Source organism: Bubalus bubalis, chromosome 7 (assembly GCF_019923935.1).
Source record: "Bubalus bubalis isolate 160015118507 breed Murrah chromosome 7, NDDB_SH_1, whole genome shotgun sequence".
Lineage (NCBI taxonomy): Eukaryota > Metazoa > Chordata > Mammalia > Artiodactyla > Bovidae > Bubalus > Bubalus bubalis.
This window is the reverse complement of record NC_059163.1, coordinates 45390582-45405717: the sequence shown is the minus strand read 5'-3', so window position 1 is coordinate 45405717 and position 15136 is coordinate 45390582. Positions and strand designations below refer to the sequence as shown.

The 15136-nt window shown below is 43.7% G+C and overlaps 1 protein-coding gene across 6 annotated transcripts in view; it reads right to left on the bottom strand.

Moving 5' to 3' along the window:
- Positions 1–391: 391 nt before the first annotated feature.
- The window catches only part of HOPX (HOP homeobox), a 31604-nt gene continuing 16859 nt past the window's right edge, over positions 392–15136 (bottom strand). For 2 of the 6 annotated variants that reach the window (XM_006058357.4, XM_044945858.2), the window contains exons 2-3: positions 8718–8877; positions 392–1201 (exon numbers count right to left, since the gene is read on the bottom strand). In XM_006058357.4, the coding sequence (XP_006058419.1) occupies positions 1124–1201; positions 8718–8861 (222 nt within the window). In that variant the 5' untranslated portion in view covers positions 8862–8877 and the 3' untranslated portion in view covers positions 392–1123. Of the gene's footprint in view, positions 1202–8717; positions 9264–9314; positions 9470–15136 lie in introns of those variants that run through there. The other 4 variants (XM_006058358.3, XM_025290009.2, XM_006058359.3 and 1 more) reach the window with 4 other exon arrangements.

Below are 15136 nucleotides of genomic sequence, written 5' to 3'. Positions count from 1 at the left end.
TGGTTGATCCATTGTAATTAAGTTACTGTTCATGCACTCAAACATAGACCCCGCTAAGCCGTTTCATGTGCTATGTATAATAGAAAATGGATGCAAATCGACTGTAGAGTTTTTAGATCAGTGCTGCTCAAGCTTTCATGTGCATGTACATCACCTGGAGAGCTTGTTGAAAATGCAGATTCTGATTCAGTAGGTCTGGATTGGAGTCGAGATTCTGCACTTTTCTCACAAGCTTGCAGCTAATGCTGATGATGCCAGTCCTGGACCACACTTTGAATAGCAAGGATTAGAAAATGACAGCTCTTTTGTCAGGCTGCTCTTATGCTGAGCTATTCTGCTTTCCTTTGATATGCTTATTATTCAGTTAAAAATCTGCAGAGGACTCAGTGCATTTTCACAAAATGTTAAGGTTTTATTTGGAACATCATCTCAGAGACAAAAAGCAGTTCATTTTGTTTAGCAAAATAAATTGACAAATGTATTTAAATAAGGGAAATTCAAGACTTTTGTGGATTTTCCCCCTTAGTTATTTGATTTTTGCCAGTTGGGATTTCTGTCTTCCAGCCTGAGTGCTTTCCAAGTTAACTCAGCTATAATCCAAGGAACTGCTTTATGAAATCCACATGAGTCAAAGTCCCTCTGTATTCTCACTCAATGTATTAAATGAAACACAAGGAAAATGACTTAGGGAAGTGGAATTAGAAGGAAAAGTGTCTTTCTCTTGGTCATGTTATCTTTTCGACAGAAGCCTTGACCATTCTGAAATGGATGTTGACAGTAAATTGTTATGGGGAGGTGATGGTCAAAAGGAAACTTAGGTGGTTTTTAACACCATCTGTCATCATGACTCAAAAGGAAATGCCAGCCACACCATCTGCAGCCACACCTCTGCCTTACACAGAAGCTGCTGCACACAGCTTCCTATGTGCTTGCACATAGAAAAATTGTCATTATCTTCTCTAGTTATGTACATTAAAAAAAATACAACATTGTGTTAAATAGAAGGACAGCTAACAGTGGGACATAATAACGCTACACTGAAAAACAAAAATAGCTTGATGAAGCTGAGAAGAGAAACAGCAGATGGTCTTCATGAAGGGGAGCACCAATGCCCACCATCTCCTCAGTCTGTGACGGATCTGCACTCAGAGGGTAGGCCTTCAGACCGCCGCCACTGGGCCAGGCGCTGCTTGAACCATTTCTGGAGGAAGAAAATGTGCAAAAGTACTTGTCACATATTGAAAAATGTCCATTCCCTTTCTCAAAGTAGCTTCTGTGACCCAGTTGTAAAAAAGGAAAGTAAGAACTGAGCCCATAGGGCTGGTTCTTCTCACTGTGATACCTATCTTTCTGCCTCAGGACCTTTGCACATACTATTTCCTATGCTTAAATAAAACCTTCTCATTGAAGCCTTCCCTGACCATTTTATCTAAAGTAGATTCTCTATGCATCTTCTTAGTCTCTATTTTAATACTTGGTTACCTTCACAGAACTTTGAATATCTGCAATGAATTCATTAACTTGTGCATTCCCTTGCTTTTAGTCTACATTTCCTTCTAAAAGATAAGAGCCATGAAAGCAGAGTCTGCATCTGTCTTATCATTATTAGCCCCTAACGTAAGGGCTTAACAGAGATTAATCAATGTTTGTTGAATGATAAAAGAAATCAAAGCATCTCCTTGTTGCCCCAGATAAATCTATATAACTGATTTACCTCATCAGTGTGGGATGATCCCAAGGGCCTTGGTCATCCACAGTGCTTCATTCGAGTTTGTTAAATAAAATGAATGAAAAACCAAACACTGGACAACCTTGGGGCACTTCTTTTGGGGGAATCTATGGAGTAGTCTGGCCCAATCTTCCTGCTCCAGGGCCACTGAGCAGTGAGAAAAGATAGAGTAGAACTCCCAGTTTACTCAAAATCTTCTAGATTTGTGTAACCCAAATATTCATACCTCATAAAATTAACCATGGATTTAGAAAAACCCCAGATGGGATAGTTCTAGACATGGTACCATGTGAAGGCTAAAACATTCTTCATATGTTGTAAAATTGCCCTACAACATATCAGTCAGTTCAGTTCAGTCACTCAGTTGCTTCTGTCTCTTATTGACCCCATGGACTGCAGCATGCCAGGCTTCCCTGTCCATCACCAACTTCTGGAGCTTATTCAAACTCATGTCTATCAAGTCAGTGATGCTATCCGACCAACTCATCCTCTGTTGTCCCCTTCTCCTCCCACCTTCAATCTTTCCCAGAATCAGGGTCTTTTCTGATGAGTCAGTTTTTCACATGAGGTAGCCAAAGTATTGGAGTTTCAGCTTCAGCATCAGTCCTTCCAATGAATATTCAGGACTGATTTCGTTTAGGATTGACTGGTTTGATGTCCTTGCAGTCCAAGAGACTGTCAAAAGTCTTCTCCAACACCACAGTTCAAAAGCATCAATTACAACATAATTACACCATTGAGATTATACCATTGGAGAAGGAAATGGCAACTCACTCCACTATTCTTGCCTGGAAAATTCCAGACAGAGGAGCCTGGAGGGGCTATAATCCATGGGGTCATGAAGAGTCAGACATGACTGAACATGCTTGTATACCACTGAGGTGTGGGGAATTCTGAAAGGAAATGAGGAGATCCATGCTGGGGAAGAGTCTGGGGTATGAAGCAGGTTGGCCAGGGACCTGGATTTTTAAGAAAACAACATTGAAGAGAGAAGAGTGAAGGCATAGAAGCAGCAAGCATTGATCTACACGGGAGATGATGAGTAGAAGGCTCTATGGGAGGGACGGAACCTCTAGGCTTTATTCTCCTGTGCTTCCCAACCTTTCACACAACAGGGCACACTTTCTCCACCTCACTGCTTGAGTAGGTGACCACTGGGGGCTCTGTAGTCCTGGGCCCTGCCAACAGGAAGCTCTATTCTAATCAACTGGCTCTGAGAACTTAGAGCACCAGTCAGCTCAACTATAAGTGAAGAGGGAAGCTTAGGGAGTTTCTATTGTCCTAGTTAGGGTGTCTAACATTTACCTATTCCTAGGACTTCCCTGGTGGTCTGGTGGTTAAGAATCCACCTTGCAATGCATGGGATGCAGATTCAATCCCTGGTCAGGGAACAACAGGGAGCAACTGAGCCCATGCACAACTAGAGAGTCTGTGCATTGCAACTAAGCCCCAATACAGCCAAACAAATGAACAAATATTAAAAGATAAAATGAACTTAAAATGTACCTATTCTAGGGGCCAGTAGATGAGGGGACAGAAAGGAAGCAGAGAGAAAGAACACAGCTGTGGGATGGACACCAGACCTGGGATGTGCTGATGGAGATGGTGTGGAGATTGTGTGGTGACACCTAGATGTCTCTGACTTAGCACAGCCTCCCAACACACAGGGTGGGCTCCAGGGCCCTCATCTCTACAGAGATCTAGGGAGTCAGCATACACCCAAGATGAGAAGAAAGGGCGAGGACCACAGGGGAAGGAGTGCTTCTGTGTCTCAAGGCCTAAGAGCTAGAAGGAAGCGGGGAAACAGGATGGTCTAGGGTCTGCACCAAGGCTCAGCTGGCTGAACAGCAAGGGACCACGCCTGTACTTCGCCCTAACTGTTCAACAGTTTACACACTGAAGTCCGTTACTCAGCCACTGAGATCTGTGGTCTCATATACCTGTGTACTGTGGATGTGACAGCAGGGAAAAGAATTGAAAACCAGTGGCAGCAGATTGCTCTTAGGAAAACCCTCTCTTAGGGGTTGCTTTCTGGATGCAGTATTTCACTCTTAGGGGTCTCCCTCCTTAAGGAGAATAGAGAACTCATGTGTTTTTGGTGGCTTTAACCAATGTTCTGGGCTTCCCTGGTGGCACAGATGGTAAAGAATCTGCCTGCAATGCCAGAGACCTGGGTTCAATCTCTGGGTGGGGAAGATCCCCTAGAGAAGGCAATGGCTATACACTCCAGTATTCTTGCCTGGAAAACTCTATAGGCAGAGAAGCTTGGTGGGCTACAGTCCACAGGTTCAAAAAGAGTCAGACACAACTGAGCGACTAACACTTCACACTTCAGCCAATGTTCTACAGCTAAAGATGGGCATATGCGCTTTGGTGATCCATGTGTGTATTTAGTTAACTCTGGAATCTGGTTCCAGTTTCATTAATGAAGTGCCTCTGCAGGGATTTTGAGGCTACAAGGTCTGATTCAACAGAATTTCCAGTTACTAGAACTGAATAAATGGCAGAGTTTTACAGACCAACTAATTAAAACTTGGAGGGAGAAAGGCTCATTTTCTATCAGGATTCATTTAGGACAAAATGATTGAGCTGGACTCATTCAGAAGAGCCAATTCTTACATGAGTAATGAAGCAGAATATTAATATACAGTTACTGAAAGTAACATCAGCAATGACCACATTTGTGAATTGGTGAGTTGGCATCCCAATGCTTAATAAATTGAACCCTAGCATTGGGGGATGGGGAGAGGCTCAAGAAAAGCTCAGCTATTTTCTGAAGATATATTTTAAATCACACACATGTATAATAATTTAGCAAACCAGTTGCTCTCCAACAAAAACCATTAAACACCTTGCTTGCTTTTTTTCACCTTCAGAGCGGAATCTCATCACATCTCACTCACGTTGAGACTAATTTTCCACCTGGCTTTTCTCCGTCTCTTCTTTGCTTTGGTCGGTCATCCCCTGGGAAAGACATTCATCCTTTGCTTGCTTATAAACGGATGCCCTCATTAGCCTCACCCATTGATGGAGATTTATTTACTCCAAGGGAACAGATGATAATTAGACCCTGTGATGTGGAGGGGTTGAGGCAAAATAACACTGTTCCTGTCCTTTTCTCCAGTAACTAACATTTCATTCTTTCTAGGAGGAGACCTTTAGAGGTCTTTTTCCACTGATGAAACATCTAACAACTGAAACCAGGGTTCTGGGAAGAATCCCAGGATATTAAGAGGTGATAAAAATTCTGGAAACCAATCTAAGAACCAATGCAACTACACTGGGGTTGAATCGGTGATAATAGAAAATGGCAGATCATCCTAACCTCCCAAGGGGCTGATGAGAGCTTTCCCAGCCCCTTCTCACATTGACTTCAAAAATAATAAAAGACACAGGGGTTGGGATTCTGTAAAGTTTATCTAATTTAAATATAGGGGAAATCTAATTACTGTCATGAGAAAAAAATCCATGCTGGGACTGAAGCTGAAGCTGCAATACATTGGCATTCTGATGCAAAGAACTGACTCATTAGAAAAGACCCTGATGTTGGGAAAGATTGAAGGCAGAAGGAGAAGGGCACAGCAGAGGATGCGATGGTTGGACAGCATCACGGACTTGATGGGCAGGAGTTTGCTCAAACTTTAGGACCTAGTGAAGGACAGGGAAGCCTGGTGTGCTGCAGTGCACGGGGTCGCAAAGAGTTAGACACGACTGAAAAACAAGGACCCCAGCAAATGCACCTTAAAAAGTTATTTACATTAGAGCATCCTTCACCTCATGCTGGGTTCCTGTTGGTGTCCCCTCCAAGTAGAGAACACTGTTCTACAGTGAGACAGTTACAAAGGGGTTAAAGTCCCCAGTCAGGGAACAGTTTAACCTTTTAGTCTTACTTTTGCCAAAGTATCAGCAGTGTGAATCAGCTTGTGTTAACTGTTAATATCTCACAGTAGCATAGCATGCTTATTTTTCTTTTCCTAGTATTTCTTGTTCTAGGAAAAAGAATATGAATCCAATTCTGGAAGTGGGTGGTATTAAGCATAAAGAGAGCAAGCATGTGAAATAAATATTATCTTGGCTTTGATGACCTTTTCTTATGGAAAAAGGCAACATTAATAAAAGAAACAGAGAAAGTATTGATAGCAGACACTGCTTATGTGCAGGCCCGGCACACCCTGGCCTCCATCAGTTATTTACAGGGTCCCTCCAGGGAGACCGTTCCCGCCCACCAGTCCCCATGGGGGTGGGACGGTTGGCAGGGGGTTAAGGGGATGGCAGGTTGGGGGGAGGATGGGAAGTTGGAAGATGAGATCCGATCTGATAAGAGTGGACAGAGGGTCACCTAGGAAGCCTCTTCCTCTGAAATTGCTCAATTTCGCCTCTCTCTGAGCTCTGGGGTCTCAGATGCTTCCTTGTGGTTGGTGCTGGAAGACAAAAGGGTAAAGCCAAGCTGTGGCAATGTCGGGGAGGAAGAAGGTGTTGGCCTTGAGGCAGGAAAAGGAAGCAAAGGGCCCTGCTATGAGGCTGACTCATCCCCGCAAAGGCTCACTTCAGAGCTGGGTCGCCCATTTGCCCATTTGAGGGTGGGAGAAGAGGTGAGATGGGAAAAGGGCTGCCTGAGAGGGTGGAGGAACCTGCTGTGCAGGGGTCTGAACTGGCTGACCTTGATTACAGAAGGCTGCCCTCTTTTTCTTCCTGCCTCAAACCTGATTTTAGTGCAGTTCTCTCATATAAGGTGTATCCTGAGGAAAGACTGAATGCAGCCTGAGATGACTGTCATTTATGATATAGTTTTTTTTTTTTTTTTTAGGAAGAAAGAGAACATAAATTGAATTTTCAGTCCTTTCCTCCCATCCCATCCAGTTGTTTCCATTTCTTTTCTGTGGAGATAAAACAGCATGGTATTTAAGCATCCAGGCCAGGGGGCCAGACTGCTAGGCCACAGATCCCAGCTCTGCCGCCTCCCAGCTGTGGCCTTAAGCAAATTATTTAACCTTTCTGTAAATCAATTCCCTTATCTGTGCAATGGGGCCAAAAGCACCTACTTCACAGCATTGTTGTAGAAAATAAAGGATTTAATACTTGGAGAATACCTGGAACAATAGGTGGCAAGCATCATCTCTTATAAAGGTCAACGTAATCATTCTGCTTTACGGATAAGGGAATGACAGTAACTTGCCAAGGGAGAATCTGACTCAGATGATAAAGAATCTGCCTGCAATGTGGGAGACTCAGGTTCAATCCCTGGGTGGGAAAGATCCCCTGGAGAAGGGAATGATGACCCACTCCAGTATTTTTGCCTGGAAAATCCTACAGACAGAGGAGCTTGGACATGACTGAGTGACTAACACTTTCACAGAGCCCACAGTGAATCCACAGCTTTCTTTTTAAGAAGTTGAGTTACTGTCTCTGTGATCACTCCTCTTTTCTAAATATAGCGTGGGATTTTAAATGACAACAGTTCAGCAGGCTGCCTCCTGGGGAAAGAGGGGCTGGTTCACAGAAACATGAGCTGTTAGACTTGGGTTACACTAAATCACTAAATTACCTTCTATTAAGTTCTGGTTCTGGTTAGCCAGACAGCTGTTTCCTTCTCTAAAAAGATATGTTTGACTTTCTGTTTGACCTAGAAATGGGAGGATCTCCTACAGGCAAATTCTTCAAAAGTGTTAGTCGCTCAGTCGTAGCCAACTCTTTGCAACCCCATGGACTGTAGCCCACCACGTTCAAAGGCTTAGTTAGTAAAAATCATTTTGGACTTGGGATCCAAGAAGTATCTTGGGGTCTTGATTCTAGGATCCACTGAAGCACCCATTACAAGCTCTTAAGCTTCATCTAAGTATGATTTATGGTGAGGAAAGAACAAAATGTCTGATGCCCTGGTCTATAAAATGGGAAGAATAAGAAAGTCTCTGCTTTAGACTTAAGACTAGTGGTGTGAAGTGCTTTGGGTTCCCATGGGAGAGATGCTAGAGGAGTTCCAAGTGGTATTATCAGGCATAACTAATTGTCTTTCCATGACCAAAGGGAAAATAGAAGTCAGAGTTTAGGCAGGGGTTAAAAAAAAAAGTCGGTTGAAGGAGCCAGTACTCCTTCAAGCCAGCTCCTAGTGGCTAAAATCCTGGGCAGTGTTACATTCTCTGTCCTAAACGATTTTCAGGATAATACAGAAGTTTTTAAAATAGATAAATAAATCAGTGCACTTACAGTGACATCTTTCTTCGCTCCCTTCAGTTGTAATGTTAGATGTCTACCTTGTAAGAAAACTCCAGAAAAAGAAGATCCTAGATCTCCTTAGAACCGTGGAATTTTTAAAAATCGGAACCAAATCTCCCTGACTCCCTTCAATTTTAGCTCTGCAGCTGAGCGGAAGCTGCAGCGACATGTGGTGGAAAGAGCATGCATAACGACCTGTGCCATCATGACAATTCCCTCCCTCTGAACCTGTTTCCTCGTTTACCAACCCCGAGGACTGAATTTATAGCTTATCACTAGGATCCCGTCCAGCTCTGACACTCCCGCTGGGAATAGATTTGTGGACGCTGGGCTCAGTGGGCGAACACGGCGCCTCTCCGGCAGGTTTCGCTCAGAGCCCAGAGGGGAACTAAACCTGGGAAAGCGAGAAAGGGACCCACAAAAGTGGGTCCATTGACGCGGCTCCCAGCCCGGCGGGAGGAGAGAGTGCTTTCTCTGGCTGTAGGGGAGAGAGGAAAATCAGACGGGAGGGCGAGCGTGGGGTTTCTAAGCAGCTTCTGCGGGAGCCACTTGGCTGGGGTGCAGGGCAGACCCGGCGCGGGTGGAGCCGAGAAGCAGGGATGCTGCGGTGGAAGCGATGCAGGTCTGGGCTCCGGAGTGCAGGCAGAAACGCGGATAGATCCGGGGGAAGAAGGCCAGGCGGGAGCCGAGGGTGAGGGAGGCCCTCATCTTCTCGAGATCAAGGCTGTCCGGAGGGGCGGGAGCTTGGGCTCGCGGGGCGCTCGCCGGGGCTTACCTGGGTCTCCTCCTCCGAAAGGCCTGCCTCTGCCGCGATCAGGCACAGCGTGGTGGGGTCCGGGTGCTTGTTGACCTTGTTGAAGTTGTACTCCAGGATCTCCACCTGGTCCTCAGTGGGTCCGCTCGCGGTCTCGGTCGACATGGTCCCGGCACGGCTGCTAGAGAGGGAGAAGCGGCGGTGATGAGCGAGGCCGTGGGCAGAGCGCAGGGAGGAACGGCGATCCGGGGTGCCCTCAGCCCGCGGGCCTGCCCGCGGTGGCACGGCGCGCGGGTGTCCCGCGCTGCAGGCTGTGCCGGGAGCCTGCGCGGGGCCCTTCCGGGGGCGCGCCTAGGGGATCCTTGCGCGTCCTTGGGCCTCCCTCCTGACCCCAATTTTTACAACAGGTTTCCCCGGAGCCCCTGCTCTAGGGCAATGCGAGGAGGCGGCGGCCGCGCCCTCCCCGCCTTGAGGCTTTAAGAAAGGAGTGGAGGAAGAGCGGCGGTGATTTTTGAAAAACCGCCTTCAAACGCTTCCTCCGGGCAGAGGGAGCTGCTCTGGTGACAGTCCTGACGGATCGCTGGGCGGGCAGCCGGGTTCCACGGTGGGACGCCTCACCCTTGCAAGCCCTGCTGCCTCTAAAGCGGTTTAGCACTTTGCAGCCTCTCCAGGGAGGGCGGTACACCCCACACCTCCTTCAGAGAAATGACCCAGAGGACAGAAGTTACTTTTCACAGTTGGGGAAATGGGGGCGGCGCTTTTAATCTCTGCCTTTTACAGAGGTGGAGATAGGTCTGCAGCGCTTCACCCCTGCACTTCCCAGGGCCAGGGACTGAGCAGCAGGAGAAATTTCCACCTGAGGGCTTGTGTGAGTCACCCTGCAGTCTGCAACCTCCTTCATCCCTCTACCCCAGGTTTTTCGAACTAAAGCTGTGAGTAGGAAGCTTCCTGCCAACCGGCTCTTCATGGCCCAGCGTGGCCTGGACATGATTCCCGCAGGGTGCAGTAGAGTCCACTTCACTATGAGCCTCTCTAGATGAGGATTTCCAAGACAGAGCCCAAATCCAGCTGAGGAGGATCTACAGCAACTATCTTTTTAATCAGACATCCCCTGTGATTGTATTAAAAATAACTGCAAAGTCAAGAGAACAGGTGTTTGACCAGCTTCAAGGTCTTTTATATTTCCTTACTTTAGAGCCAAATAGTGCTCTAGCAGGGGCTTCTCAGGTGACGTTAATGGTGAAGAACCACCTGCCAATGCAGGAGACATAAGAGATGCCGGTTCAATCCCTGGGTCAGGGAAGATCCCCTGGAGGAGGGCATGGCAACCCACTCAAGTATTCTTGCCTGGAGAATCCCATGGACAGAGGAGCCTGGTAGGCTGCAGTCCATGCGGTCACAAAGTCGGACACGACTGCAGCAACTTAGCATGCATGTATGGATTGTTCTAGCAGATTTGAGGCAACATGACTTCCTGCTGCATATCTCATACCTAAGTAGCCTCTGAAACGGGGCTAAAAAATGACAGATGTGCACCCCTCCCCTTCCCCCAGTTTAAGATGTATTGAGATACAGGAAGTTAGAGTGTTCAAGTTCTTGGCTGAGGACTTGGGACAGACAGGTCAGGACTTGCCATCTCTGACAGTAAAAGACAAGCACATGTGTGGGAAACACCTTGGTTTGTTGTTTTAACAAACAATTGCAAAATCAGCCAGCACAATCCCGAGTGGATTTTTGATGTAGTTTCTACCTGGGGATGAGCTGCACTCCACTGACCTGCCTGCATAATGTCCCTGAGGCTGTGATAAACTTTTCTATTGTGACCTGCATCCCGGGCTCCCTAAATGTTTTTCCTTCTCCTCTTGGTCACTTGAAGAGGTGAGACAAGAAATCATTCTACTGTGAGAGATCCTGGGGTCAAACCAGTTGTTGGGTTGTAGTGAAATCTTGGTGTTTTTAGGCAGTTCTGTGCTCCCGAACTTTAAAATCTGTCCCAGTGATGCCTGTCCCAGTGGTGAGGCAGGATGAGGTTAAGCCAGGTCGTAAATGCCTCTTCCCCTGTTCGTACCTGTCCCCCTCTTTCTTTGACACAGAACTTCAAAGCTGGAAAGAACCTTGATGCCCAGCATCCTAGAATGGAAAAGCCTTGGCTTCTCTTTCAGTACTGTGCTCTTCTAGACCCTTCTCAACAGGCCATCCTGTCTTTAGTTTGGCAGAAAAAATCAGACAGGGGCTTGTTGCTATTTTGAATGGGCATTGACTGACCTCATAGGATACCAACCTGCCAAACCTGCCCACTGGAACCACCCACCACTGCTCATTTTGCCTGGAAAAAAAAGAAAACACAGGCGAGAGGAAACTCCTGCCTCTGATTTTGTTTCTTGCCCTAAAAAGAGTCCAACTATTTCCAGTGACACAGTTACGGTGGCTCTTCCAGGAAAATTTTTGCTGCTTCTTTGTAGAATTCCCAGTCTTTCAGAAGTGTTCATCAAATGCACAAATTTCTAAACTGAACTCAGATTCAAGGACTATTCCTTGTGTACTTCTTTCCCTCTTTTTTTTTTTAACCATTATTACATGACTCAAAGGTGACACATTCTTAATCAGGTGCATTTTCTCTTATATTTTTGTGGCTCCCTGTTACAGGACTTTGTAGGAAGTTTTATGGATAGGTCCACTTGGCTTTAAAGTTCTCCTTGAGTTATTTGACTAGGGCATTGGACTTGGTAGGTTGCTATGGGAGGACCATTAGAAAGTACCTACTTCTCTTATGAACACCAAACAAACTTGATTTCTAGAAATGAGGATAGAAGATCTAATCACAATTGAGATATCTACCTTTTATTTCCCCACAAAACTCAGTCTCTGTTGTTTCAGTTGTCTTTGGTTAACATGTATTTGCTGCTGCTCCTCCATTTCTTCTTTCCCTCTCTTTCTTTCAAAGGAAATTTATAAATCACATCACCTAGTAACCTTGGCCTTATAAAACTTCTCAACTCTTTCCAGTAAGGAAACTGTTGAAAAATATCTCTGAAGGTAGTCTAAACAATGTCAGATGAAAGGGACTAAAAATATTTTAAAGCTTCTTAATCTTTACTCTGAGCACAAGTTGTATCGTTGCTGTGGTTATTAATATCTTACGAAACATTCAAAGAGTCCTGTTGTTGTGTTTTCGTTTGTGGTTTCAAGAAGACAATGCATAAAACTTTGCAAGAGGTTAAATGAAAGCTGCTGGCTCTTTTGTAAATTTCAACGCCTGGATAGACATTTGTGCCAATCTTACAGCTTTACCTTTGTCCCTTAATCCTATAGTCATTTATTTATTTATTTATTTGAAAGCATCTACCTATATGAACCAGCTCATGGAGAGTGCTACTAGCTGGGACGTGCAGAAATCTCTTTGGGCTCACATTTACCATCTTCTTCTCCCCTTCCCAGCCATTCTGATCTCTCTGTAATGCCGAAAATACCAAACTAAGAGAAAAAGGTTATCAGTGGCATGGGACTTCCTGGACTTTTCTGGTGGTCCAGTGGCTGAGAATCCTCGCTCCCAATGCAGGGGCCCTGGGTTCAATTCCTGGTCGGGGAACTAGATCCCATAAGCCACAACTAAGACCCAGCACAGTAAAATAAATATATTAAAAAAAAAAAAAGTGATCAGTGGCAGATACTCCTTATAAACCATCCCATGGTGAACTGACAAAACAAAGAAAGTAGATGGATCATTCTTTAGGGTCATCTCCCAATTTACTTTAGCTTGTGTCTCTGTTATGTTCACTGTGAACTTTCTGGAAGCAACACGCTCTTGAACCATTCTGTATTTTCTTAAGTGAAAAAAATAACATGCCACCATTTCTCCAAGGAAAGTGGTGGGTCTTTGGAAGCAGAGTTTTCTCCCTTATCACTTACTGAGCCACTCTGGATGGAGTGCCAGGGGGGATCACCCAGGCTGTCAGTGTCTCTCAGAAATTGACACATAGAAGTAGAATATGGATCTGCTTCCTCAGGCTAACACAAGGCTATGTTAAAGGAAAGGACTTTTCTTGTTTTCATTTGTTCTTCAAATATGAACCTGGTGGTTAATGTCTTTAAGCTTAGAACAGTAGTTCTCATGCCTGCTGGGGCTTACAATCACCTGTAGAAATGTCCAGGACCACTACAGACCTCCTGAACCAAAACCACACTGTAGGAAGCCAGCATGGCAGAGACACAAAAAATATTTCAGCTCTCACAAGATCTTGCAACTTAATTGTTTTTTTTTTTTTTTTCAATTTTATTTTATTTTTAAACTTTACAAGATCTTGCAACTTAATTGTTAAAATCAACTATAAACATTTAGGACCTCTTATTTCTTATACTGTAAAGATGCTTTAAAGTATCTTCTAATTCTGCTGCTGTATATCATCTTAACACTTGAGCAGACGATAGGTTGAGGTAGTTTTAAAGGAATAAACTTCTAAAAATATACATTGGAGAAGAAATTTAGACATTACACTATTTACCTTTTGTATATATGGTCAGGAATGTGGAAAATGTCTTTAATTTTATGAATTATTAAGAGAAATTTCACTATGCTTTGAAAAATTCAGAAATAATATAAAACCCTTTAAAAATCTTTTTCAAATAGAACATATTCTTGGGCTTCCCTGGTGATCCAGTGGTTAAGAATCTGAGATCCCACGTGCCAAGGAGCACCTAAGCCCATGTGCCACAACTACTGAGCCCATGCAGCAGGACAAGCCATCGCGATGAAAAGACAAGCCACCGAAATGAGAAGTCAGAGCACACAATGAAGCGTGTCCCCTGCTCACCTCGACTAGAGAAAGCCTTCATGCAGCAGCAAAAAAACCTGCCACAGCCAAAAAATAAAATAAATCTTAAAAAAAAATTCAATTTTCTTTGAAGTTTTTTCTTTTTTTAAATTGGAGTACAGTTGCTCTACAACGTTGTGTTAACTTTCTGCTGCATGACTAAGTTTATACATATATCCCCTCCCTCATAGAAAAACACACTCTTGTGTTGAGATTAGAATTTTTTTTTTAATTTATTTTTGGCTGTGTGGGTCTTCTTTGCTTTGCACGGCTTTCTCTAGCTGTGGTGAACATGAGCTACTCTTTGTTGCGGAGCACGGGCTTCTCGTTGCGGTGGTTTCACTTGTTCCAGAGCACAGGCTCTAGAGCTCGGACTCAGCAATTGTGGCACATGGGCTTAGTTTCTCCACAGCATGTGGGATCTTCCCAGACCAGGGATCCAACCTGTGTCCCCTGCATTGGCAGGCAGATTCTTAACCACTGCAATACCAACGAACTCTAAGATTGGAATTTAAGAAAGCAGACCATCATAAGGAAAATTCCTTCTACCTTATTACCATTCAAATTTCCATAATTGATTTAGAAACCAAAGATTACAGTGGAAGAGATTTGCCAACCTTGACAAACGATTCTCTAAATTCTTGAATTTTCCAATGCAGGAAATGCTAAAGTTTAAGTTATCATTTATATAGACAATTTATATAATACAACTTAAAACTGAACATTAGATTATGAATATACCTACACACATAGCATCATTGCTGTCTTCAGATAAACAAACTTCCAAATCTAAATAGGAAAAGGCTTTTCAATGCTATATTGATTACAATTTTACTTGTTAAAAAAAACAGAGGAAAAGACAACAAAATATTAACAGTGTTTATATCTAGACTGTGGGACTACAAACCTAAAATTTTTCTTTTTTATATTTTTCTCTTTTTAAATATTTATTACCTTGAAATTAGAAGATTTAGTATTTTTCTTTAAAAATTATTCTTTTTATATTTATTTTTAATTTTTAAAATTAATTTATTTTTTAAATTTGAGGCTAATTACTTTACAATATTGTGGAAAAATTAGTTCTATCACATATGTATGCATCCCTAAAATAGCTTTTTAAAAAGTTTTTATGTTTTTGAGATCTATAAAATGATATCACACTGTATATAATTCTTCTGTAGATTGCTTTGTCTATCAACATGTTTTCAAGATTCATTCATATCTCAGCGTGTAGAGAAGTTCATTCATATTGGGTTGTTTCCATTTAGTGAACGTACTACAATGTATATATGTGTTTTCCTGTTGGTGGATATTTGGGTTGTCTCCAGTGTTTTGCTATTATGAACACTGTGTCTCTGAACATTTTTGTACATGTCCTCTGAAGCACTTTTAGGAAGATTTCTCTAGGAGTGGAACTGGTCATAAGGTATGTGACTGGTAGCTTTACAACATTATACCAACTTCTTTTCCAAAACCGTTGAACAAAACTACACTCTACTCCTCATACATACACTATTGATACTGTGTATAAAATAGATAACTAGTAAGAACAGGGGACTAATATAGCACAGGGAACTCAATGCTCTCTGGTGACCTAGATGGGAAGAAAATCCAAAAAAAGGTGGGTGG